Source organism: Esox lucius, chromosome 10 (assembly GCF_011004845.1).
Source record: "Esox lucius isolate fEsoLuc1 chromosome 10, fEsoLuc1.pri, whole genome shotgun sequence".
Classification (NCBI taxonomy): domain Eukaryota; kingdom Metazoa; phylum Chordata; class Actinopteri; order Esociformes; family Esocidae; genus Esox; species Esox lucius.
In genome coordinates, this window is record NC_047578.1 from 24,455,013 (window position 1) to 24,482,019 (window position 27,007).

Here is a 27,007-nt window from a genome sequence, read left to right on the forward strand (position 1 = left end):
CATTTCCAATTGGGCTATATTGGCCTATATCAGTGATTTTTCCTAATATAATACTAGTTTACACTATACTGAACTATTCACTCCACCTTTGCATGGTTAGAGGGGTGTATAAAACAATGGTTCTTAAGAGTACAGTAAAAAAGTCATGCAAAACTTAAAATCTATTTTAATTTATTATGAAATATTATGTTATAAACTTGTAAACAGTGGCTAATCGGCCATAATTCCCTGAACAAAAGAAGACACTGAAAGGTTTGGCCTGTCGTTTGCATTTGTCATAGCACATGTGCTAGGCTACATCAGTTGCTAAGTTACGGCTCAAGATCCATCTCCGGAAGGAAACTCGGAGTTTACGTTTTTGTTCCGCAAATATAAAAGTAACGTTCGTCATTAAAACTAGACTATAATAACTGGGATCACAGAGTACCGAATAGAACGTCCTGTACTGAACGGTACACTCCAAATAGGTATCTAATTTTTAGTATCTGATTTTTTTATTCGTTAATTGCGGTATTTGTGCCTATGTTGCTGCATGTCTCTCCTTGTATTCCAACGTCTTTGTTACAAAGAGTTAATCTCACACTTCCCGTGAGAGTGCACCTTTCCCAACTGATAAAAACCTACCGAACTCAAGAGTCATATTGACTGTGCTGCTTGAAGTACGAAAAAACTAAATAAATAAAAAAGCTTTTGCAGCTAACAAAGCCAGGCGTCCAAGATCTTGAATTCCATCATTGAGTTAATATTACTTAATTACCCGTTATTATTTTTATTTTTATTACATATTTCATCAAATCGCCCTCAATCTATATCCATGTTTTACAGTAAAAAAGCATGACATGATGGGATATTCATTATTTTAGACGCGATAAAATCGTTTTTCATCAAGGAAAAACTCCGTGTATTACCAGCGCGAAACCAGGCGCCGCAAGCTTTGAGAAACCAATTGGAAGAGAGTGAGGGTGTTCTATATGGGAGGATCTTCCCTACCGTTGGCCGCGGACAGACCCTTATATCCACGAGCGCCGTAAAACGTCACTTTAAATAGCCTGTTCCCAGCCCCCTCCCATTTTATCTTCCGAGGCTATGCTATCATTGTGTTGGTCCAAATGAGAAACTGGCTAACCGAAACGTATTCCAGCGAACATCTGTTATATTGCGCCGAGCAAGCGTCAAACTAAAGTAACTTTTTGTGGTATATATGAGCCCTCATCCCAGAACATAATACGTATTTCAGACGGGAGAAAGTGCTACAAAGGGTACTATAACATTTTCCTCGAAAATGCAGAGAACTGACGGCGATCGAGAGGCCGGGTAATAGTCTAGTATTCAAAGCAGACTCCTGTCCATCTTTGCGACGATCTTCAGGTTGATCTCTTTTAGTGTCGATGGTGTTATTAAATTAGTTTTTACTAGAGCTAAATCTACAGAAATCGTAAAATATTACTTCCGGGCCGATAAGAGTTCCACTGTGTCACACCGCAGCTACCTGCTTGGAAGATCAGAAACAGAGGTAAGTTGTCCACCGTTATATGGAACTAAATGTGATGGTCTACATGTTTTGAGTTCTTGCAATGATGGACATTTCAAAACCGGTAACGCAGTGATATTTACATTTAAACATGCACTTTCCCTGTATAGTTAATTGGTCGCTTAGATGCTTAAAATCATAATATTTTCGAACTATCCAGGATGTTAACTCAAATGTGCGTGTGGGCTGATTTGTGAGTACCGCGATATATCGTTCGTGGTTTAAAATGCAACCATAAGCTATGGCACAATAATTGCAAAGTGTGGAAACATTTTAATTAAGTTTCCGTCTGTGAGAAACACTCAACAGCAAATGATACATCTGAATGGTCTAAGGTAGAAATATCCACACCCAACATATAGTTACCGGAAATAAGTGAAAAATAGGTTTTCATTACTGTAGTTGTCTACAATGTTTCATGGCGGCGTTTGAGACAGGTCGTTTGATAACTGCTCAACCACCCCATTTGTAGGACTTTTCAAAGGCTTTTCAAGCATTTTCTGCATATGGATAGAGAATAGTCTGTTGTCGGTGCTGTCTCTGACATGTAAGGTTGTATCCCTCAAGGATAATACAGTATTTTTTACACATCTGGTTCGTTTTCCAGGGTCCAGTGAAAAGCGTTTGTTCAATCAATACAATTGGTGGCGTACTATTGCCTGTAAGCATGGTACACATTCTGCTATTTCACTGTTATAAAAAAAACATGCAGGTTACCCTGCAGGTTGAAAAATACAAAAATGGTTCGTCCTCCTTTGCAAACAAAGGCAGGTGTCAGTGCCATTATTGTTAATTCAGTCCCCACATGCTATCCCCATCAATCAACCAAGAGGCAGAATAGGGAACGCTGTACGTCACTACGGGCAGTGGGCACTGAGATTTCCCTAAAAATACTCTTAAACCCTTTGCACCATGAACTCTCATCCGTTCCAATATTGTTCTTGTTTGTTATTTTTTACAGAGTACATTAACTATATTGCCTTATGAATTTCAATGATGGCTTTTATTGTGATCAAGAAAATCTGAGTGGTTCCAGCATAATAATAAGTTTTTCCTAGCCACTGAAATTCAACACTACTGTTGTTTGCTCCTTGGCGTTTAAGGCTGGGTGTCTCTGTAAAAGCACTTTGTGACAACTGCTGTTGTAAAAAGGGCTTTATAAATAAATTTCATAAATATCCTGCTGCTAAAATAATGCTAATGAAGCCTTGTTTGGCCATCACTAGTATTTAGTGAGTTAATGTATTCCGCTGCAATTTCAGGAAGTCCTGGGGTAGGTATTTAAAGCGTTGTGTAAATTCTTCTAGGTTCTAGTAAACCAGGACAACACTTTTAGAAGTGCATGTTGGCAATGTTTATGGGTCAGTTTATGTCATCTGTGGTATTGCCTGTTGTCCCGTTCTCTGTTGGCAATTATATGCCTCTTGGCTTGGTCTTCTTTAGTAATTAGAATTGGTTGTCAATTGATGTTGCTGGTTAAATTATGGTTAACTTAATTAAATCATTACCATATTTAGTGTCAGCATCTGGCTCTTGCTTTTGTGGTTGAGTGACCATGTAAATATGCACCTACACACATCAACATAACATAATAATCATGCAAAGTTAGTATGAATGCAAAATGTGGTCCTCTTTTACCTGTGGTCTAATGTGATATTTGAGTCAGAAAATTTAAATTCAGTAACTCAACAATACATTCCGGACCAATTTCTTGAGTCTTTTGTGGATCTACAAAAGAAAGCTTACTGTGTAAGAGTACCTGACACAAATCCTTGGCCTGAGGCCTTTGTCCTTTTGTCTGATTTGTCTCTCTCTGTTCCTCAGAATGTTGATGTGGCTCAGTGAGCTCAATGATTGGGTCTGGCAGGACCGGCTTTGGTTCCCAGGGGGCCTGGGTTGGGCTGACCTCAAGGACCGGGATGGCCTCGTTTTCGCTAAAGGGAGCGATCTCTGGGTGATCTTCCCCATTGCTGTATGCTTCTTGATCATCCGGCAATTATTTGAAAGGTCAGTACTGCTCCAGGCCCAATACATCATTCTTTTTTCTTTTTTTTTGGCCTGTATTGCTCACAGGTCTCATTTGCCTAGTCATCTAGCCTTGTTGATTTACAGTATGTGTTCACTGCACACAAAAAAACAGCAGTCAGTCCACAACCTCCCTTTCCTCTAACTTGTACGTGTTCTGTGACTATTCAGGACTGTGGCTGTCCAACTCGCCTCTTTTCTCGGAGTGAGGGAGAAAACACGCGTCAGAGCTGCTCAAAACACAACACTAGAATCCTATTTTTGTTCTTGTTCAAAGTTCCCAATACAGGTAATTGCACATCCTACTGCAACACTACATAGAATATTTGAGCACCGAACGATTTGTAATTATTATTATTATTTTTTTAATAGAAACTGTGCGCTTGACCGAGGCACTTAGCACCACTGGATCAATTGTGATTGAGCAATGGTGACCCTGACCCTACTCCCTGTGGATGTCTCGGGGGAGTTTCAATGTACGGGGGGGGACACAACCCACTTGAGTTGTAATCGATCAAATCAGACCCCAAATCAGGCCACAGATAATTTGTAATACAAAGAATCAGACCAACAAAGCAGACCCTAAATTCTTACTGCCATAAAACTCTACAGACCAACGCGACCACTTATGTCATAGTTCACACGCCAGACATCCACCAAGGCAAATCACCACATTTTAAATGGCAAAACAAATACAATGAAGGCAAGAGCATCAAATCAGATGCTAATGTTAGTCTGTGTTGCCCTCTAAGCCTGTTTCTCTCTGTCAGAGTTCCGTGGAGGATTTGAGTAAAAAGTCTGGCTGCTCAGTGCGGCAGGTCCAGAGATGGTTCCGGCGGAGGAGGAACCAGGAACGGCCTAGTCAACTTAAGAAATTCAGGGAAGCCAGGTACCTGAAGAAGCCAAGTACCCACCCACTCACAACACAAATGTTTCTGCACATTCACTTATTTATAGATTATTATTCAAACTTGTTTTGAGCAAAGCATTCAGTCCTGCTAACGTAAATAAACTGAGTATGAAGACTATAATGGTTGGATCAAACTTGTAAATCCTGCATGTCATTAATTTGTATAAAAACAACCCATGTTTATTTTAGAAGGGGCATATTTATAGTGGGTAACATGTTAGGTCTTGCATGCTTTCAGACAATCTTATTTTCTTTACACTAAGTCAAGTCATATACATCAAATCTAAATAAGTTTGTGTAGTTTACAGGTGGTTGTTGCTAATGCTTTACTTCCACCTTTAACTAAGATCTGGATGTTTCTGGGATCTGTGTGTTTTACCTAGAGAAAATCCAAATTTATAATGTAACTCAGTGCTGTATACTATTTAAATTTCTCTTCTGTTCATATGGATTTTGCTGGGCCTCGTAAGCGGAGCCAGCGAAGTAGAGCAAATGTCTTACTGAATGCCTGACTGACTGACTACCTATTTAACCAGGGTTCAATCCACACCACTGACAAAACAAATTAGGCGTTAGAATTTGTTCAGACTAAATCTTCGCTGGCTACAATCTTCAGTAGCTAAATTTTAGGGGGTCTACATTAATACTGTTTGTGGTTATATTGCGATGGACGAACTGCACCTACAACAAATATATTGTTTTTGATTTCAATTGACAAACGTCGCTCATCTAATTACTGTGTTTTCTTGCCGCGATAATATCAGGTAAATTGCATCTAGCTGTGATTGCGCTATTCCAAAGCATGGGGGAGCTTGAACTCTGAAAATGCTAATATTTCTTGAAAATTGTTTTCAACGTTCCTAATATTACAGCTCCTGACATAAAGTTTAATTTAAAAGCGAAATGTTACCAGTTCCATCTTCATCACTGCTATAATTACAACATGTTTTTTATAAAGAAATTATACTAATAGTTACACAGAAATAAATACTATTTGTTTAAACAAGAAATAATATTTAAGCATTTAAATATATAAATAGCTATTTGCTTAGATCATGGTTTTGCAGTAGAATATGGTAGAAGAACCCAACTTATGACAATTGGCGAATTGACTTTAATACCGACAGTAAGCTATATTGTTTACTCTTCTAATTGGTCACACTACCTTTCAATTTAATTGCCAATTTTTTTTTTTTTGTTCTACAATGCTGAATAAAGCTTCAGAATAAAAGTTCAGTTGTTGGAGAAACAATTATATCCTTATTAGGACTCTCTTTTCCCTGTTGACTTGGGCAAACTATAAAACCAAGCACAAACTATAAACAAAAAAATATGATACTGTATTTTTTGCTTCAACACCTAAACTATATATTACACGTTTTTTATTTTTACATATAGGGCTAAGCAAATACAGGATTTACACTAGTCACCTAGAACCGCCTTTCAGCCCCCATGTAACCGTGTGGTTTAGCTTCATTAGCAATCAGTAAAAAAAGTAAAAAATAAGGAATTACAGGATTTGTTTCAAAAATACTCCATGTATAAACGAAGTGGACGAGTTAGGCCAGGGGCCTCGACGGACCAGACCCGGGCAGCAGGGGCTGGCTCTGGGGACATGGAACATCACCTCTCTGTGGGGGAAGGAGCCGGAACTTGTGAGGGAGGTGGAGCGCTATCAGTTAGATCTGGTGGGGCTTACATCCACTCACAGTCTCGGTTCTGGGACCGTACTCCTGGATAGGGGATGGACTTTATTCTTTTCTGGAGTTGCCCAGGGTGTGAGGTGCCGGGCGGGGGTTGGGATACACACAAGCCCCCGGTTGAGTGCCGCTATGTTGGAGTTTACCCCAGTGGATGAGAGGGTTGCCTCCTTACGCCTATGGGTTGTGTGTGGGGGGTTGGGGGGGATCTCTGACTGTTGTTTGTGCATATGCCCTGAACAGCAGTTCGGAGTATTTGGCCTTCTTGGAGACCCTAAATGGAGTCCTGTATGGGGCTCCAGTAGGGGACTCCATAATTCTGCTGGGGGACTTTGGGGGGCATGATAGGGAGGAACGGCCTCCCTGATCTGAACTCAAGTGGTCATTTGTTGTTAGAGTTCTGTGCTAGTCATGGATTATCTATAACGAACACCATGTTTGAACATAAGGATGCTCATAAGTGTACGTGGTACCAGAGCACCCTAGGCCAAAGGTCGATGATTGATTTTGTGATCGGATCTGAGACTGCATGTTTTGGACACTCGGGTAAAGAGAGGGGCGGAGCCTTCAACCGATCAACATCTGGTGGTGAGTTGGGTCAGGGGGTGGGGGAAGACTCTGGACAGACCAGGAAAACCCAAACGGGTAGTGCGGGTGAACTGGGAATGTCTGGAGGAGGCCCCTGTCCGAAAGATCTTCAACTCACTCCTCCAGCTGAGCTTTTCTGGCATCCCTGTGGAGGTTGGGGGCATTGAACCTGAGTGGTCGATGTTCAAAATCTCCATTGCCGAAGCTGCGGCGGGGAGCTGTGATCTAAAGGTCTTAGGTGCATCTAGGGGCGGTAACCCTCGAACACCCTGGTGGACACCGGTGGTCAGGGAAGCCATCCGACTGAAGAAGGAGGCCTTCTGGGATATGTTATCCCGGAGGACTCCGGAGACTGTTGCAGTGTACCGACAGACCTGAAGGGACAGACCTGAAGGGCTGAAAGAGGCAAAACAGCGGGTGTGGGAGGAGTTTGGGGAAGCCATGGAGAAGGACTTTCGGTCGGCACCAAGGTGTTTCTGGAAAACCGTCCGCCCCCTCAGGAGGGGAAAACGGGGAACTATCCAAACTGTGTACAGTAAGGATGGGACACTGTTGACCTCAACTGAGGAAGTAATTGGGCGATGGAAGGAACACTTTGAGGAAATCCTAAATCCCACTAACACGCCCTCTTTAGTGGAGGCAGAGCTGGAGGCTGATGGGGAAGCATCGTCAATCTCCATGGCAGAATTCACTGAGGTAGTCAAACAACTCCACAGTGGCAAAGCTCCGGGGATTGACGAGATCCGTCCCAAAATGTTGAAAGCTTTGGGTGTGGTGGGGATGTCTTGGATGACACGCCTCTTCAACATTGCGTGGAAGTCGGGGGAAAGTGCCTAAGGAGTGGCGGACCGGGGTGGTGGTTCCCCTGTTCAAAAAGGGATATCACACTTCTCAGCCTCCCTGGGAAAGTCTATTCAAAGGTACTGGAAAGGAGGGTTCAGCAGATAGTCGAACCTCAGATTGAAGAGGAACAATGCGGATTTCGTCCTGGTCGCGGAACAACCGACCAGCTCTTTACTCTTGCAAGAATCCTGGAGGGGGCCTGGGAATATGCCCATCCTGTCTACATGTGTTTTGTGGATCTGGAGAAGGCGTATGACCGGGTCCCCCGGGAGATACTGTGGGAGGTGCTGCAGGAGTATGGGGTGAGGAGGTCCCTTTTGAGGGCTATCCAATCCCTGTACGTCCAATGTGAGAGCTGTGTTCGGGTTCTCTGTAGTAAGACTCGTTCCAGGAAGGGGTTGGCCTCCGCCAGGGCTGCGCTTTGTCACCAATCCTGTTTGTAACTTTTTTATGGACAGGATATCGAGGCGTAGTCGGAGTGGGGAGGGGTTGCAGTTCGGTGTCCGGGGGATCTCATCGCTGCTTTTTGCGGATGATGTGGTCCTGATGGCATCATCGGTCTGTGACTTTCAGCACTCACTGGACCGGTTTGCAGCCGAGTGCAAAGTGGTTGGGATGAGGATTAGCACCTCTAAATCTGAGGCCATGGTTCTCAGCAGGAAACCGATGGAGTGCCTTCTCCGGGTAGGGAATGAGGCGTTACCCCAAGTAAAGGAGTTCAAGTATCTCAGGGTCTTGTTCGCGAGTGAGGGGTCAATGGAGCGGGAGATTGGCCGGAGAATCGGAGCAGCAGGGGCGGAATTTCATTCGCTTTACCGCACTGTTGTGACGAAAAGAGAGCTGAGCCGGAAGGCAAAGCTCTCGATATACCAGTCAATTTTCCTTCCTACCCTCACCTATGGTCATGAAGGCTGGATCATGACGGAAAGAACAAGATTGCGAGTACAAGCCGCTGAAATGGGTTTTCTCAGAAGGGTGGCTGGCTTCTCCCTTAGGGATAGGGCGAGAAGCTCAGCCATCCGTGAGGAACTCTGAGTAGAGCTGCTGCTCCTTTGTGTCGAAAGGAGCCAGTTGAGGTGGTTCAGGCATCTGGTAAGGATGCCTCCAGGACGTCTCCCTAGGGAGGTGTTCCAGGCACGTCCAGCTGGGAGGAGACCTCGGGGTAGGCCCAGGACCAGGTGGAGAGATTATATTTCGACACTGGCCTGGGAACACGTCGGGGTCCCCCAGTCAGAGCTGACAAATGTGGCCCGGGAAAGGGAAGTTTGGGGTCCCCTGCTGGAGCTGCTGCCCCCGTGACCCGATACGGATAAGCGGATGAAGATGAGATGAAGAGATGAGATGAGGATTTGTTGGTTTTAAATGTCAAATGAATTTGAGGAATACAATAATGTCTTTGTATTTCAAGTCTTATGATAGGAATATGAAAAAAACAATTACTTCAAAGAACATACACTATAGCATTTTAATTAGTTCATTAGGCTCTAAAAACGAATTACATTAATTAGCCTCCCCTAAATAAATCAACATATTCCACCGCGTCTTAAACTCCTTACAAATTGTATAGAATCATGTTCATTATACAGCATTTTTGGATGAGTTTGATGCTTTGAACGTAACTCTCTTTATCTGAAGCCAGCTCTCTTCTGCAAATAGTAGCTAACGTCTCCCTACTATCGGCTACCCCCATTATTGGCCGTTTCTAGTGGTCGGAGATATAAATCCTTTCATGTTCAAAATGTAAATGCACCATCAGCCTCCATCAATATACCCTTTCAGCTAGCCCATTAGCATTTTTTTATTGGAATATATGGAGGTAAAATTTTTTGGGGAGATTAAAATAATTTCATATATGGAAATTGTTTTAGACAAGTAGCAATTTGTGAAATTCGACTTGCATGACAGACCAGATGTCATGTAGCCTAATATCAAAGTGATCAGTCTTTTTCCCCTTTTACCAGAAGGCAAGAAAGCTAGCTACAACCTTCTAGTAGACACTTCAGAGAAGGCTACGATCTGTCATTTGTAATATTTACATTATTTGTAAATATTACATTATTGAGCATTATTTGTTCAATAATGTAATTGAACCAAATGGTAAGGTTGCCAGAAATTGGGAATGGTGGCTGATAATAGGGGGTCGTATTCTTTCGCTCCGTCTCTAATCACCCTACCTGAAAATATATCTTTACCCTGAAATCTCAAAAATGATCATTTAATGATATGCTAGCTAACGTTTCTATGTCACTGATAATCATCATAAACATTGGTGACTTGATCAAATGATTACTCCGTACAAGATGTTTTTCAAAATTGCTTTTGGATATGCCAATAATAAGTGGTTCTACGAGATTAGTTAGCCAAAATGTTTTTGAAATCAATTTGCTTCACGTTAACAGAACCAGAAAATGAACCAGGCAGACCTAGTTCAGCCGGCCCGCAAATAAGTGATACATGTTGTTGCCCTCACTGGATTCAAACTCCGGTCTCCCACGTGAGAGGAGGTGTCTTTAACCACTACACCATGGCGCTAAACATTTGCCCTGTCGCTAGACACCATTAAGCATTGTTAAACGGATTAATGTTTCTTATTACATTTTCCTCCACCACAAATTGCATCTATGGACTGTATGGCTTTTGCCACTGGCTTTTTTAACCGCTTAGTAGCCAGTAATAGGCTTACAAGTATCTACTGACTTACTCCTTGGAATAGTCATAAGAATTTAGCAATTATTAGCTAGACTGAAGATAACTGACCTTTTCGTGAAGCGAACAGATTAGAGAAGGGTGGAAAACCCTACTCTTTTGCTGCCCAAGGGGTTTTGCAAGAATGCATACTTCAAAAATCCACCAGAAATAGTCGTAATACTGTATAACCATAAACAGTTTTAGTTTAGGCTTACTACAACCTAGGTACTTAAGGTTGTAGCCCGCCACATTTTTGTCTATCCAGATTATTCTATAGAACACTGAAGATGATCCAGCTTCCTTTGTAATTCATCAAAGGTGTCACGGTAATTATTTATTAGTGAAACAAAATAAAAACAATATCCTTGACTTTTTCATAATTCCTTCATTTTAGGTTAGCTTTATGCAAATAGTTTTACCTTTATGGGCGTAGTAGCCTGATTAAAAATTATAATGATTTATCTATCAAGAATTGAAATATGGTGGATTTTCATTTTATTGAAGTTTAGAGCCTTATTAAACAAACGAAAATACTGTAGCATGTGTTCTTTGAAATAGTCATTATTTTCTTATTCTCATGTTTCACAAGACCTCCAATAAAAACCAACCAAAAAGTTTTTCTTCATATAATTCATCAAAAAGTGGTTCTGGTGTTAATAACTGCTTAGGCATGTGAGTGTACAAGTCTTGTAACAGGCGCTTTGTCTCACCGACTGTCTTCTTCGGTTAATGTGGAGTAATTTACTGTAATTTGTCGACTTTAGTCCAATGGAAATAAACGAATGACATGTTCGGTTCAAACATCATTTGATTAGAAACTTTATGAAAAAAACAATCATTTACGTTTGAAAATATTCACGAAACAATGATGGGTTGAACGTGTAACCTATTGTCATTTTAACAACCGAAACGTCCTTCACGTTAACACGCTATGTTATATTCTTGAACTATATTTTCGTTTGGGCCTACTGTGACATATTGTACTTCATCAAAGAAATGTGTTTGGAAGAAACACTGAAGTCTAAATTACAATTCCATAATGGCGGAGGTTATGTGACAGTTGAGAGTTTTTTGGAATGAAACACTGTTACATAGCAATCCATGAATAGGATTATGGTAAACAATATTCCGATGATTTGAATGTTTTATTATGGCCATATAAAAACAGACTTAAATTAAAAACCATTAACACTACATTGTTTCAATAACTGTGGTTTCCGGCGGGTGTCAAGTTCTCCCAGATGCCCCCTGGTGGCCATACTTATTTTTTACTTTGTTTGTGTTCATGGCACTGTAATGTACCACAGTATAACAAGGCATGCCCTGTCATGGGGCGCCTACTTGGAGCTGGAATTAGGTGAATGACATCTGTACTCCTGCAGCATGGGTTTAAATCTGTCCCGCTGCTTTCAGCAAAAACACTCCTCCACCTTCCTCCACTTTCCTGGAATTAGATGAGCGACATCTGTAGCCAAGTTCACATAGTGTAGTGGTTGGCTATTCAACTGTTATTGAATGAATGACCATCAACAGTACTCTTTGTACAAGAGTACACTTTAGTTCCGTTAATGAAATGGTTGGGATAAATGTTTCATTTGGATATATACAGAGCTGTGGTCTTGTGTTAACGTCCCTGACCCAGGAAAAGGTGCAGTGGATTTCTTCCAGAGCTGCCTTTGGAGGCTATACGCAGCATGCCCCGTGGCATTATGGTCATGTCCCCAACCATGATCTTTTTTACCCTGATGGGTGAAGTGAATAACACTGATAATCTCTTTATCATGGCACCTGTCAGTGGGTGGGATATATTAGTACCTATCAAAAGTGGTCCAAGGAAGGAAAAGCGTTGAACCGGCGACAGGGTCTTGGGCGGCCAAGGCTCATTGAGCATTGTTGCAGACCATGTGCCCCCTTTCATGGCAATGGTATTCCCTGATGGCATTGGCCTCTTTCAGCCGGATAATGCGCTCTGCCACATAGCAAAAACAGTTCAGGTATGATTTGAGGAACAGAACAACGCATTCAAGGTGTTGACTTGGCCTCCAAATTCCCCGGATCTCAGTCCAATCAAGCATGTGTGGGATGTGCTGGATCTGCTGCTAATGTGTTGGTGCCAAATACCATCAGGTCTAGTGAAGTCCATGCTTAGACGGGTCAGGTCTGTTTTGGCCGCAAAAGGGGGACCTACACAATATTAGGTGGTCATAATGTTATGTCTGATCAACTCTGTAATACCTGTGGGTTAGGTCTTACTGAACGAATGGGGACCAAATGTCCCAATGAGTATAGTAAAACCAGAAAAAATTGACCTCATTAGGACCTTAAGCTGGTCCCCGTGAGGCAAAAGTCAATTTCCGGCTCAGGGTTTAGGTTTAGGGTCAAACTTACAATTGATTTTATAGTTAGAATTGGGATTTCTTTAAGGTCCAGGCATTGTTGATTAAGTTTAGGGTTAAGGTTAGGCATTACATCAAGGTAAAGTTTGGGCATAAATGTTACTTTATTGAGGTTAAGGTTTAGGGTTAGGTTAAGGTTAAGGTTAAGGTTAGGGTTAGGGTAAGGGTTAGGGTAAGGGTTATGGTTAGGGTTAGGTTTAGGGTTAAGTTTAGGGCAAGGGAACATGCATTTTCTATTTTCTGGTCCCCATGAGGGTAGCTGTACAAACGTGTGTGTGTGTGTGTGTGTGTCTGTGTCTGTGTCTGTGTGTGTGTGTGTGTGTGTGTAATTGTTTTACATGACTGTTTTATACTATTATTGTTTTCTAAAGAAATGAACCAGCCATGGCGTGGAGTCATTGTTTTCATTATAGGTACTGTATAGCTATTAGCTAACCATCTACAGTAATATTTGTACAAGAGTACACTTCTGTTAATGAACATTCTTGTTGCTCAGATTATTTCAGCAAAGATAAAATGGCTGGGGTTAAAGTTGCATTTGGAGACGATACGGGGCTGAATTTAGGACCTGTGGTCTTGTGGGAACATCCCCGACCATATGTATTTTGACCCTGGTTCAATTCCCCACTCAGACGTTTCTTTCTCTCAGAAATTTTCATCTACTCTGTACTTTTCTCATAATACATTAAGGAGATTGTGTTACATGACATTTTATATACATGAATGTGCATTGCACAAAAAAATACATAACATGAGACAAGCTGTGAACCCGCCAGGATTGAATTCTAAGGAGAAATCCTTTAACCACTACACCACTGGTTGTTGCAATATATAAGCAGGGAAATATTTTTCTTTTGTCAACTATAGGTTATATTACATGAACATCTACATTCATGGTTTAAAGTTCAAGGTTTATTTGTCAAATGCACCAAACACAGCATCATCCTGCACAATTAAGTTCTTGTGACATGGCACCCGACAACCAAGTAACTGCACTTCGATGCGCAGCTATTTTATCATTCAGGAGGGCAGTGGGACAAAGAACCATAACTGATGTTATGGGATTCTGCCTTGGCTTCTCAAGGGAATTTGGAAGTTAAGGCAAAGACGACATTCTATTTTCTAAAAAAATAAAATAGACTCGTTGTCCACATGATTAAGCAGATCTTTCATGTTCCGAAAGTGACAAACAAATTTTCGACCAAAATGTAATTTAAAATAGCGTCATGGTTAAAGACAGTCTGCCCCATAGAAAACCAGTGGATTGAAACAACATCCGTTCTAGTTGCGGGCTGGCAGAACCTTTTTCTGGTTCTGTGGTCACTTTGTTTGTTTTTTCTTGTTTTTTACAGTTGGAGATTTACATTTTACCTTCTTGCATTCATTGCTGGTTTGGGTGCCCTAATTGATGTGAGTATGTTCATTTTCTGTGTTTCTTTTGTTAATGTTTTCTATATGATTGCTCTAGTAGGTGCCATTTTGTGCTTGTGTATTGACTGAAATCTTGTGTATGTTTTCCTAGAAACCCTGGTTCTATGACATGAAGGAGATGTGGAATGGATTCCCTACTCTGGTGTGTTTGACTTCAGCTTGCGTATTATTCTTGGTCTCAAACATCTTTACAGAATCACTGTCAGTTTTCTCAAACTGGATTTTCAATATGCTGCATTTTATCAAATTCATTGAGATGTCAGACTGAAGATGGCATTTTGGCAATTGTAGACACCTTTATAAATTTTAACAGCATATATGCATGCATTACTGTACATCACTGTAAAGTGTTTAATACCGCAGTTTTTATCAGTGTATATAATCAAAATATACATCAAAATATACATACTTAAAATAACATTTGTCTTTTTAAAAGGCTTGTAAATTTGTTTTACTGTTAGTTGAGGAGTGTTATTAACAAAGCATGTTGATGTTTGATTTGTGTTGTTAAATGTTATTCCCTTTTACAGCCACTGCTACCTTCTCAGTACTGGTACTACATGATTGAGTTGGGATTCTACGTCTCGTTGCTCTTTAGTGTGGCAACGGATGTCAAGCGCAAAGTAAGTGAAAAGAGGGATTTTAGCGATTAGATGTTATGACATGTATAGTGCATTTTATTGTAGTCATATACGTTTGCCCTTTTGTACCCCCCCCCCCCCCACCCACACACACACACACACACACACACACACACACACACACACGTATTACCTTTGACTTTATTTAATATTTCAAATATATTCCTCTTTTGAACCTTGTGCGTTTAATGTTTAACTGTAATTGTGATTACCAAAGCAAGTGAAATGAAAAATAAAACGTGTGTTTCCCATGCAAATAACGCACCTTTAAACTGATTTGAGAGATCAAGATAAGGGACATTGTCCAGCATATGGTTCGTCACAAACATTGTCATTTCGGTGACAGGCAATTTCCCACCTTTCATGTTGAGAGTATAAATCTCAGGAAAACAGGGCCGGTAATATGTTTGTCTTGGGCCTTGGTTGGTTAATGTATAAGGGAGTCACTCTGGGAAGGTGGAGATTGTTGGGTCATAGTCGTCAGCCAAATATTCCAGTTGAGCCCAGGTTTCAAAACAATTTGCAGGCTCAACTGGAATCTAGTCCTGTTTGTTCAGTGATTTGACAAACATTGAGTTGGGTGGAATGCTGTTGGATTTATTTGTTAATAATATATTTTTTTTGATAGCACCCTCAGATCACGGCTAGGGTCACATTTATGTTAAGTTGAGTCTGCCGTCTGTTGTAAATTAAGCTCATGTGCCTTTCACAAAGGGAATGTGATGGATTTGTGTAACTGACAAACTCCCTCCACTCTTAATAGGATTTTAAGGAGCAGATTGTTCACCATGTGGCTACTATCCTGCTGATCAGTTTTTCTTGGTTGGTCAACTACATCCGTGCTGGGACTTTGATCATGCTGGTGCATGATGCCTCAGACTACCTACTGGAGGTAGAAGCCCCCCCCCCCCCCCCCCCCCCTTATTACCCCAACAAACAGTCTGGGCTAGGCTAGGCTAGGCTATTTTTCCATTACAAGCCTGAAGAATCTATATCCACTCCATTCTAGTGTTATTTCTACATGTACAGTAATAGCCATTTTAACTGTATTATCAATATAGTGATGAATGCTTCTGACAGAATTACTGCTTGCAGAATTGGCCCATAATTTGCCATCTAGAAGACTATAGGCAAGGCCCTGAGAAAATTGCAATTTCACGGACTGTGCGGAAATTAGATTTTTATTGTAATTATATTTTTTTTTCTATTTCCATTTGTTATTTCATATTAACAATCTTTATCTACAAGCTCTGCAGCCACAATAAGTTACATACATATTGTGTACAGCAGTGCCGCATACAGTAGCCCTTGTGGTCATGTGACTTTGACACTGTAGCGTAGAACAATCATTCTTTTCATATGACTTTTGAATTCTAAGCGGGAGCACTGTAAACTAAATTAACACAATCACAAAATAGTTGTCTCCAAAAAAGCAAAAAACTTGTCTGCAGTCAACTGTACAAAGCAATATCCAATATCCAAAGCAATACAGTTCATAGATGCTATTTGTGGTGGAGGTAAACTTAATAAGAAACGTTAGTCCGTTCAACACAATCCTCAATGGAGTCTAGCGACTGCTGAAATGTGTAATGCCGTGACGTAGTGGTTAAAGACAGTACCTCTCATGTGGAAGACCTAAGTTAGAATCTATTGAGAGCAACAACATTTATTAATTATTTTGGGTAGATTCGACGATTCTCTCGTCTGTTCACTTGATGAAAAAGTTAGTTGTCCTCGCCTTTATTGATAGTTATTATATAAATGTAATTCACGAAAAAAGTGTGTTTTTTTTAAAAGAAAAAATAAGTTCTTAAGCCATGAAATGAAATATATTTGGCAGACTCGCTAGCAATTGCTCAATTCTTATGACTATTCCAGTAAATTAGTCGATACTGGTAAAGCTTATTACTGGCTAATACGCTGTTAAATGGCCACTACAAGTGCAATACATAGCCGCTATTTGTGGGTGAGGTCAACTTAGTAAGAAACGTTACCCCCCATTACAGTGAAACTGCACATTTTAGAGTGGCCTTTTGTTGTGGCCAGCCTAAGGCACACCTGTGCAATAATCATGCTTTCTAATCGGCATCTTGATATGCCACACCTGTGAGGTGGATGGATTATCTCTGCAAAGGAGAAGTGCTCACTAACACAGATTTAGACAGATTTGAGAGAAATAGGCCTTTTGTGTACATAGAGAAAGTCTAAGATCCTTGAGTTCAGCTCATGATAAATGGGGGCAAAAACAAAAGTGTTGCATTTATAATTTGGTTCAGTGCACTTAGATGTGGAGATTAGTGCCATCTGCAGTTCAAGGTCATAATCTTTGTTTTATTTATAGTAATAAACTTTGTACACTTTGTATTAGTTCTGTTCATAGTCCGTGAAAAATTATACTTGACCCACAACCTGCCATGATTTTTGTAAATGAAAGCAGCGATTTTCTCAGGGCCCTAAATATAGGTAATAGTAACCAGGTAGTATTTGCATCATTTTTTTTCCCCCCTCCATTCCTTTTGGATTGTTTTAGTCAGCCAAGATGTTCAACTATGCAGGCTGGAGAAAAACCTGCAACTACATGTTCATCCTGTTTGCAGCTGTGTTCATCCTTACCCGCCTCGTCATACTCCCCTTCTGGTAAGAGGATCTTGGGTGACACTCATTTCCATTCTAGGTGCAGTTGCCTGGATACACTTGAATCCAAATGCAGGACCTAAAGGCCTTTTTAAACCGATTGTACCTCAATAATGCTATTTAGCCCCGGACTAGTTTTGCCATCTGTGTGGCAAACAAGCTCTGCCTTGATAGATTTTCAGCCATTCTGAATAAATGAAAGCCGCTTCAAAAGTTACACCTATAGAACCAAATGTCCGATCTTCACATGACTTGATATTTATCTATGCATCAAGGTTTTATCAATGCATAACCCAGAGCAGAACAAATAATAACATGGCCACTATTGACCAATCAATCTTTAAGCAGGTGTGGTTTTACACACATGCATATTAATCAGACAGTTGATCAGATGATACAAATAATTTGATGTACGTAACACTGTTATCTGTGCTTAATTTGTAAATCGGGAGGTCCCGGAACACATTGGGGTGCGTGAGAGAGATGGATCCAGTTGGCAAATCAACTTGAATAAAGCACATTGTGAAGTTTTTTTTCTTGTTATTTTTGCTATTTGCGCTACCAATCTTTTCAGGCAGTGCTGAGGCTGCACGAAAAGGCAACTTTATGAACTCTGATTGCTTCTAGTTGGATGTTTATAGTGCAAAGCGAACACAGTGATGGAAAAAGAAATGTCATGGGTAGCAGACCAAATCTGTGAATATAGGTGCTGGAACAAAGTAAGGAAAATTGAGAGGTGCTTTTCCAGCAGGATCTGGCTAAAATGAACCACTGACTATTACGGTGTAACATATGCAAGTATATTCAGTTTGACCACAAGGTGGCACCATAACAGCTAGATGGCGTTATCTCTATATCTGAATCACTTTGTGATTTACATTTGGCACACAGGCAGGGTTATAAATCTATGGCTCAATTTAGCGACATGGGGGCACAATTGGAGAAGAAACATCATTCATGCTTCAGTTGGAGAAGCTATAAAATAAATGGTGCATATGCATCTCTCCATGCACAAGTGGTTCATTAAGACCCATACTAGCTTGCAGCATTAATAGTAAGTGATATTCTTCTCTGACTCAAGAGTGTCTCAGCTTCACTTTGCAACTGAAAAGCTGTATTGCTGTCTCTTACATCTTTGCTGACTGATATACCTGGCCGTCTTATACCCAGACATCTTTGGTCAAGTTGGTACTGGAGAGTAGGTATGCCAGTTTTTAGTGGGGGCAAGTTCACATTTTATGTGGCTGGCATGGTAGTTACAACAGTCACAAATAAATGAAAACATTTCCACATGGCCTTTCTTACTTCATTCACAAGTTCACAAGCTTTAAATTGGAGAGTTGGTGTTTTATCCGGGCAGTCAAGAAGTCAAGAAAATATTAAAGGCAATTCCAGTGTTATGGATGAGACATTTTCATACAAAATCTGAAAGAAATTGCCTCACTGAAATTACTTGAATTAAAATGTTCGTATAATCCTACAGAGCCAGTGTAGACACAAAATTGTAAGTAATCCCACTATATTTCAATATACATTTTTTTGTTAACTTCTGAGAGGCCAATCGACAGTTGCGAATGTGACATTTTCCATTATGGATGTGATGTTGTTTTTTTCAAATTTGAAAGATTTACTAAATATATTTCCTTATACTTACGTTTTCATTTGAAAGTTTAGGTTACCAATAGGAACCAAGAAATAAGCGCACAAATGTGCAAAATATACATATTTATTGGGGCAATATGTAGGACTTTACTGTACTATTAGCATAAAAATAGGGGGAAATTACCTGCAGTTAATCTTTTAACATGGAGTTCAAGAAAATGAGTTGTGTTATGGAAGTTTCTTTGGGTTACTTCAAAATTTCATCAGGGCTGCCATGGCATTGCTTTTGAAAATGCTTCATAATTTCACAAAACATATACTTTTGCAAAGTGTGCTGTAGTGAAGGGGGATAGCCAGAGAAGTATGTGTAGTTTAAATGGTGTAGTTGTAGATACTGAAGGAACTTGTGGGCATGCATAAATTGCAGAGTTTAAGGGAGTCTGCCATTGCAGGTGTTGCAGAAGACACTTGAATTCTAATAGATAATCAGCAATAATATGCTGTGAATATTTCAATTAATATTACATTATCAACAACAACCTTATTCCAGGAGTCTCTGTGAGCAACTCTCTCACTCAGGTAGAGCAGCATTATCTAGTTATTGCTCTAACCCCACTAGTGTGATTTGATACAACTTTGTTATATATCAATTGTTATTCCATATGAATTTTGTATGATAAATGTCAGTCCCGGATTTTAAATAGATGTGTCATGGGCTTATGGGAAAAATGATGTTTTAAATTTCATCAACAGCCCTAGTGATATCCCTTGAATTGCGAGCATGCTTTCCATTAGAAGAACGATGCAGCTATAGAAGAACACTGCTGCACAGACACTTCTCCAGCTGTCCCTTCCCTCCCTACAGCACACTTAGCTACAGTGTATTTAAAATTATCAATATTTTTAATGCGATGGCAGCTGTGATGCAATTTAGAACTAACCCCAAAAAATGGGTCTGCCATTTGTACCAATATGGCAGACCCCAGAACACTGCATCATGTTCCTGAGGTACTTGATTGAGATTTCATATCTGATCTTCATGTTAACTGGCTGTCCGTGTATATGGCATGAAACACTGTAGTCCAATCAGAACAGCTCAACCTAAATAAAAATCCCACTCCCATATTGCATTTGCAGTGGTACGCACATACACAATACTAATGCAAATGTGTATTAGCTTCTGTACGTACAGCTCGGGAAAAAATGAAGAGACCACTGCAACTTTTTCTTTTCTTTCCAAAAAAGTTAAAAAGGAAGGTTTTGTGTGAGGAACAGAAGGGTTAAAATTAAGAGACCACTGCAAATTGAACACTTCTATTCCTCACTCCAAACTTTCCTTTTCAACTTTTTTGGAAAGGAAAGAAAAAGGTGCCGTGGTCTCTTCGTTTTCTTCCGGAGCTGTATTATCTATTAATGTTTTTGGCACATTACGTCCTCCAAAGCAATCCATTTATTGATTTTCATGTAAATGCTTTTGAATGCCAGTGCAGATCTATATTCACTAGATTGGTTTGTTACTTCCCCAGGATCATACACACTACATGGGTTTACCCACTGACCATATATCCACCTTTCTTTGGGTTCTACTTCTTCAACGGGCTGCTGTTTGTGCTACAGTGTCTACACATCTTCTGGGCCGGCCTCATCCTGCGCATGGCAATCAAGTTCCTTCCCGGAAACGTATGTATTCCCAAACCTAATCACGATCGGAGCGGTCGCCTTTTAATTCAATTGTTTTCGGTACAGCGGGACACTTAAACCTTAAACTGTCTTAGCTGCTGCATCCATTCCACATATACAGATGTCGCTTATCTAATTACAGCATTTTCGTACTGTGGTAAGATCAGGTAGATTGTCAACATGCCAAAGCATGAGGGAGCTAGAACCCTGAAAACGCTATTATTTCTTGAAAATCATTTTCTGAATGATAGTTTCACACAATGCCTACAATATTCCTAACATTGTTTCCAATACAAAACAAATAGTGAATGTACTTGATTGGAATTAAGTTAAAAAAAAATGTAAAAGCCTTATCATGCAGCCAAAAATAAATATATATATTATTTAAATGCGCTACATTGCAAATATTAAGTGATTGGCATTTAATCAACTAATACAATTTGCAATACAACTAGCGGTTTCGTGCATCTCCCATACTGTTCTGTAGGTATGTTTTCAAGCGCTAGATGCAATCAGTTGTAGAGTTCATTGAATCATGAGTGCCACTTGTTTTTATTCAGCATTGTGAGAAAACCGACTTGGGTTGACCTGAGAATTTGGATCAGATGGGCTCAAAAATTGAGACGAGCAAACCTATGGCTTCCATAAAAAATAATGCAATATTTTCTGTATTAAAATATGGAATCATTTTTTAAAAAAACATTTGCGACATGCTGCTGCCATATTTTTCATCATTACACCTCTTCATCCAAATGTTTCATTAATTTCAATTCACCCTAGGCTCAGTTTTATATGGGAGTTTAACAATGCCAGCAGAGCCAGGTGTTGATGGTTCCAAGTGCACAGTGTAGTCTATTTAAACAGCAGAAGGAGCAGGCAAGAAATCCTTGTTGTTGGACAGGCTAGGGTCAAAAATACTGGAGATCCATAACAAAAGCAAAGGTGCAGAGGAGTGGACAAAGGGTATGGTATATCAGGGACTGGCTGAATAGTTATACACGAAAAGAACAAAGTCTAGGACTGGTATATTCACTCTAAGAAAGCAAATGCTAAGAACTGCTTAGTAGTATACAAAATAATACTTCACAATCAGACAGGGGAGTGAGACTGAACTAAATACTGTGACAAACAAAAGAACAGCCAAGTGACAACCGGTGCTTAGTATTCATGTGATTGTGAGGCTGGAAGAGTGCAGCGTTCAAGTGGAGTGGAAGGTTGGGATTCGGGAGTGAGTAGGATATGGGTGACAGGTGGCCTGCACTGGGACATGAACTGTACACAGACCTCACAGGAGTATCGCCATTCATCCTTGATGTCATTCAGTGAAGGGCGATCAGCACATGGGGAAAGATTAATGCCTGCCCCGCTTGTGTGATTTTGGCGGATTAAGTAGGAATTTGGTGTAAAAAAATAAATATGCGTGAAGGTTTTCAGTTTGTGAGTTTAGAAGTTTGTCAATTTAATAGACCCAGAGACATTGCTAGGCCTATTTAATATTAATTAGCCCCCCCTAAATAAATCAACATATCAGTCAATATATTTTGTGATTTCTTTTTTCGTCATCTGTTCCATCACATCTTAAACTCCTTGCAAACTGTACAGAAATTGTATGGAATCGTGTTCATTTGGCAGCATGCTCTGTGGAGTTGATGATTTGAACATAACTCACTCATCTGAAGCAAACTCTTCTGTAAATAGTAGCTTTCTTTACCAGAAGGCAAGAAAGATACTTAACTTTTTTGTAGATATGCTGATGATAGGGGGTTCTATGAGATTAATTAGCCAAGATGTTTTTGAAATGAAATTGCTTTGCAATAATTGAAAAATATACAAACCATTGTATTTACAAAAGTTTTTTTATTATGGTAGAAGCACCCACATCTTAAACACAATAAACATGAAGTGTAATGTAGATGACAGTTGATCACATGCAGTGGGACAAAATCCATTTTACCTTTAAACTTAGTAATGCCATCTTAATCATGAAATACCTTTATTAGGAGATGAACAAAATATGAAACAATCCGTCTGAATCGGCCTATATGAAATATCCTTGATGTCGTTTCATAACTCTTTGATATTAGGTTTGCTTTATATTAATCGTTTTACCTGTATGGACCTAGCAATCAAAAATGTATCTATCAAGAATTAAAATATGGTGGGTTTAAATTTTTTATCGATGTTTAGAGCCTTATTAAATGAAAATACTATAGCTTGTGTTCTTTGAAATAGTCATTTTTTTTCTTATAATATAAACCAATGAAATTCTTCTTTATACAGTTTTGCACAAAAGTTTACATACTCATTGAGAATCGGTAATATATGTTCCATTATTAAAGGAAGCTTGCACATTCGTCTTGGCAAAATGCCTCCAGGTCATGCAAAGTCTTTGGTTGTCTTGCATGAACCACATGTTTGAGATCTCCCCAGAGTGGCTAGACAGTGATGACCTCTCAACCTTCACCTTTTTCTGCTGTAACCACTGGAGGGTCAACTTGGCCTTGTGCTCAGGGTGATTGTCATGCTGGAAAGTCCAAGAGCGTCCCATGCGCAGCTTTTGTGCAGAAGAATGCAAATTGTCTGCAGGTATTTTCTGATAACATGCTGCATTCATCTTGCCATCAATTTTCATAAGATTCCCTGTGCCTTTAGAGCTCACCCCCCCCCAAAGCATCAGTGAGGCCACCACCTTGATTAACAGTGGGGATGGTATTCTGTTCACTATAGGCCTTGTTGACCCCTCTCCAAACACAGCCTGGTTGTGACCATAAAGCTCTATGTTGGTCTCGTCACTGCAAATTACACTGTGCCAGAAGCTATGAGGCGTGTCAAGGTGTCGGCCATATTATAACCAGGCTTTTTTGTGGCATTGGCGCAGTAAAGGCTTCTTTCTGGCAACTCGACCATGCAGCTCATTTTTGCTCCAGTATCGTCGTACTAACCTCCGTGAAACAACCACACCGTCTTTTTACACAGCAGCTTGTATTTCTCCTGAGGTTGCCTGTGGTTTTTTCTTTGTATCCTGAACAATTCTGGCAGTTTTGGCTTAAATCTTTCTTGGTCTACCTGACCTTGGCTTGGTATCAAGAGATCCCTCAATTTTCCGCTTCATAATAAGTGATTGAACAGTACTGACTGGCATGTGCAAGGCTTTGAATATTTTTTTATATCCTTTTCCATATTTATAAAGTTCCATTACCTTGTTATGCAGGTGGTTGACAGTTCTTTTCTGCTCCCCATGGGTCAGTATCTAGCCTGCTCCGTGCATCCACGTGAGAGCTAACAAACTCATTGACTATTTATACACAGACACTAATTGCAGTTTAAAAAGCCACAGGTGTGGGAAGTTCAGCTTTAAATGCTGTTTTCACGTGTGTGTGTGTCACCTTGTGTGTCTGTAACAAGGACAACCATTCAAGAATATGTAAACTTTTGATTAGGGCCATTTGGGTGATTTCTGTTACATAGTTGTTTGGCTCCTTTTAAAATCATTATGGTAATTATTAATTGCGTCATATGATTACTATCCTTAAATAAAAGTCAGTTTTAAAAATGTATATATATATTTTTTTTTTTTTGCAAGATCAGTCATATTTTCAAAATAAATGCCAACATTTTATAATTTCTGCCAGGGTATGCAAACTTATGAGCACCATTGTATAATTCATCTAAAAGCCCCAGCGGTTCTAGTTTTAATAACTGCTTAGGCATGTGATGCTTTGTCTACCCCGGCAGTATATGTGTCTCAGAAAAAGAGTGTCTGCAAAATACCTAACTGAAGTATTTCCCCAGGATATTGTTGAGGATGAGAGGAGCGACAGAGAAGAAACAGACTCTGATGAGGAGGTCGAAGACCGTGAGCGAAAGGACAAAACCAGAAATGGCTTTGTGCTGCAGAATGGCAACTGCCACACTGTGCTTAACAACAACCACCAAAACCATCGCAAAACAGAGTGACTTGTTCCGAAGAGAATTTGTCTGGAATGGGAAAGAGCGACTTTCCCATGAGGCCAAGGACCGAGGCCAAAGTGAGGCAGAATGGATGGTGGAAAGGCCACACTCACACACAGATTGAATACTATAAACATAAAAATGCTAAAGATCACATACACTACTTACAAGGCCCTCTGCTGGGGATGGGATTCACTGCGCTTTAGGTCACATTTGCTGAAGGGAGAGGATGGAACACCAGGAAAGGTGGTAATGGAGCCAGACACATCGTAAAACTGTGTTCATGGTCTATGAGCTGTCCAGTGCCTTAGCACTTAGCAAGAAAAAAATATTTTCTCTTCCTCCCTCTGTTTGTTTTTGTTCTGAGTAGTCCTATTGCAAATAACTCACTGGGCCAATCCCATTCTTGTATCTTCCTGTTCTGCTTTATGGAAAAAGCTAAAACTAACGCTTGTTTATAGAAGCGTTCTCTTCCTGCAGGACTGGTAAACTTCAACTGGACTGTTAAAATACAAACACTCTATGTTCTAAGTATGCTGTCATCTGTCCCAAATAATGAGTTAGTTTTCACCTAAACCACATTAAGGTCAATGCTATGTGCCAACACTTAAAATTGCTAAGAGAGATGAGGTGCTCTTAATGACCACAACTTGGTACGAGTGTTCAAATGACCATGTCAAGCGACTAAAACACACAGTAGCTACACCAGAAAAGTAGCCATTTTGTTATGGGACAGTAGTAGAGCAGTCACTACTTTTGCTGCCATGGCATTCTTATTCAACGTAGAAAGTGCCAGTGTTAATGTTTTTGCTTACATTTTGTTGAAGAAAAAGATGGTGGTAATTAAGTTGTTTTAAAGGATTGGTTTAACATTTATTATTATTATTTGCCAAATCTGTTGTGATTTCACTTGGTTATGAAAAACAGACCACCTGCATTTTGTGTACCTCGAGCAGTTTCCCTAATTGGCTTGTAATGTGCAGGCTGTTGGGAAAACTGTAGTGGCACAGAGAAGTAGCGAAGCAGGTAGGGCAAACCACTACAAATCCATAAATGATTAAGTAGATAGAGATTTGCATAACTGTATGTGTACAATATTTAGATTTGCACAACTGGATGTGTGCAATATCTAAAATGTGTATAGTTATATGGAGATATTTCATGTTTCTAACAGGCGTATTAGGGCATTTGTTGAGGTTTTGGTGTTTTTGGCCCCTGTACTGTAGATATAGCAGTGAGTCTTTTCTCCAAGTTCTTCAAAACCAAGTGATATCTGGACCCTTCTATAACATTCCATTTGGATCAAAAATAGAGATTTGGTTCAAATAGTGAATGTATCCTCTTACTGTCTAAAAAAACATTGGAGTTTTGTTGACATTGCATGCATATGCAATTGTGTGCATATACTGTTAATGTAATGGCTCTTGGAGAGCAGAAAGCACACAGCTTGAGATAATAATAATTATTATTATTTGTTTGTTTGTAAAAGGAAAAAACAAAACTTTTAGTTCCAATTTTATTTGCTAATATGAAGTCCAGTCACTAATCCATACACATTTCAAAGAAATGCTCAAACTAGTCCAACCCTGATTCAGCTGGACTGGAGGAGAATTAATTAATTCAAATCATTATATTTTAGTCTGGCTGACACTTCAGTTAGCTGTATGATAATGAAGGGAATGTGCTTTTCTACTGATTGGTTCTCCTGTGTGACATTCATTAGGACAACCACTCAAGTTCCAACCTCTACATATACATGGTTTTGGTCTTCAAATCCAAACCATGTCAGGTCTTAACCCCTTAGGAAAGAGGAGACAAATATTTGAGTTGAAATGGGACACCAAAATATGTTTTACATGTTTTAGTTTGAAATATTCTTTTTATTCTTTTTTTATTTTTTTTAATTTTTTTTTGCAAGTGCCTTATCTGTTACCTGTGAGTCTCTCACCATGCGGGAATCTTTCACCATGCGGGAATTTCTCTTTCTGGCTTTACATCAATTCCCTGCATAGTGCATTTACTTTTGACCAGAGGCTGATGGCCCTCAGTCAGTGTACTACAAAGGAATTTGGGATGTAACATAGATTTTTCTGCAGTGCAGTAACATGTCCTTTGTTCCCCTTCATGTGTTTCTGACAATGCAAATACCATTCCATCTAATGACTTACTATGTGTACTACAGTGTTTCATTCTATGTTTTTTGTCATAGTGTAAAGATATCGATATACAAATTATAACAAAGATTACTGTGTATAAGATGGTTGTCTACTGTGATTATTTAATCATGAATATGTTGTGCTCTGGTTCAAAGTACAAGTTATGAAAACATTTTCTTAATATAAAAGAAGACTGAATGGTCCTTTCTGTTAATTATACTGTCATTACCG

General features: G+C 39.8%; 1 protein-coding gene across 1 annotated transcript; it reads left to right on the forward strand.

The window, feature by feature from the left end:
* The first annotated feature begins 1,054 nt into the window (after positions 1 to 1,054).
* On the forward strand, positions 1,055 to 26,878 carry cers2a (ceramide synthase 2a). Its single transcript, XM_010865504.5, has 11 exons — positions 1,055 to 1,513; positions 3,356 to 3,538; positions 3,728 to 3,845; positions 4,327 to 4,445; positions 14,034 to 14,091; positions 14,204 to 14,254; positions 14,643 to 14,735; positions 15,517 to 15,645; positions 17,284 to 17,390; positions 20,516 to 20,669; positions 24,462 to 26,878. Exons 2-11 carry the CDS (start codon positions 3,357 to 3,359, stop codon positions 24,624 to 24,626), a joined length of 1,176 nt encoding a protein of 391 aa, XP_010863806.1. The 5' UTR covers positions 1,055 to 1,513; position 3,356; the 3' UTR covers positions 24,627 to 26,878.
* Positions 26,879 to 27,007: the final 129 nt, after the last annotated feature.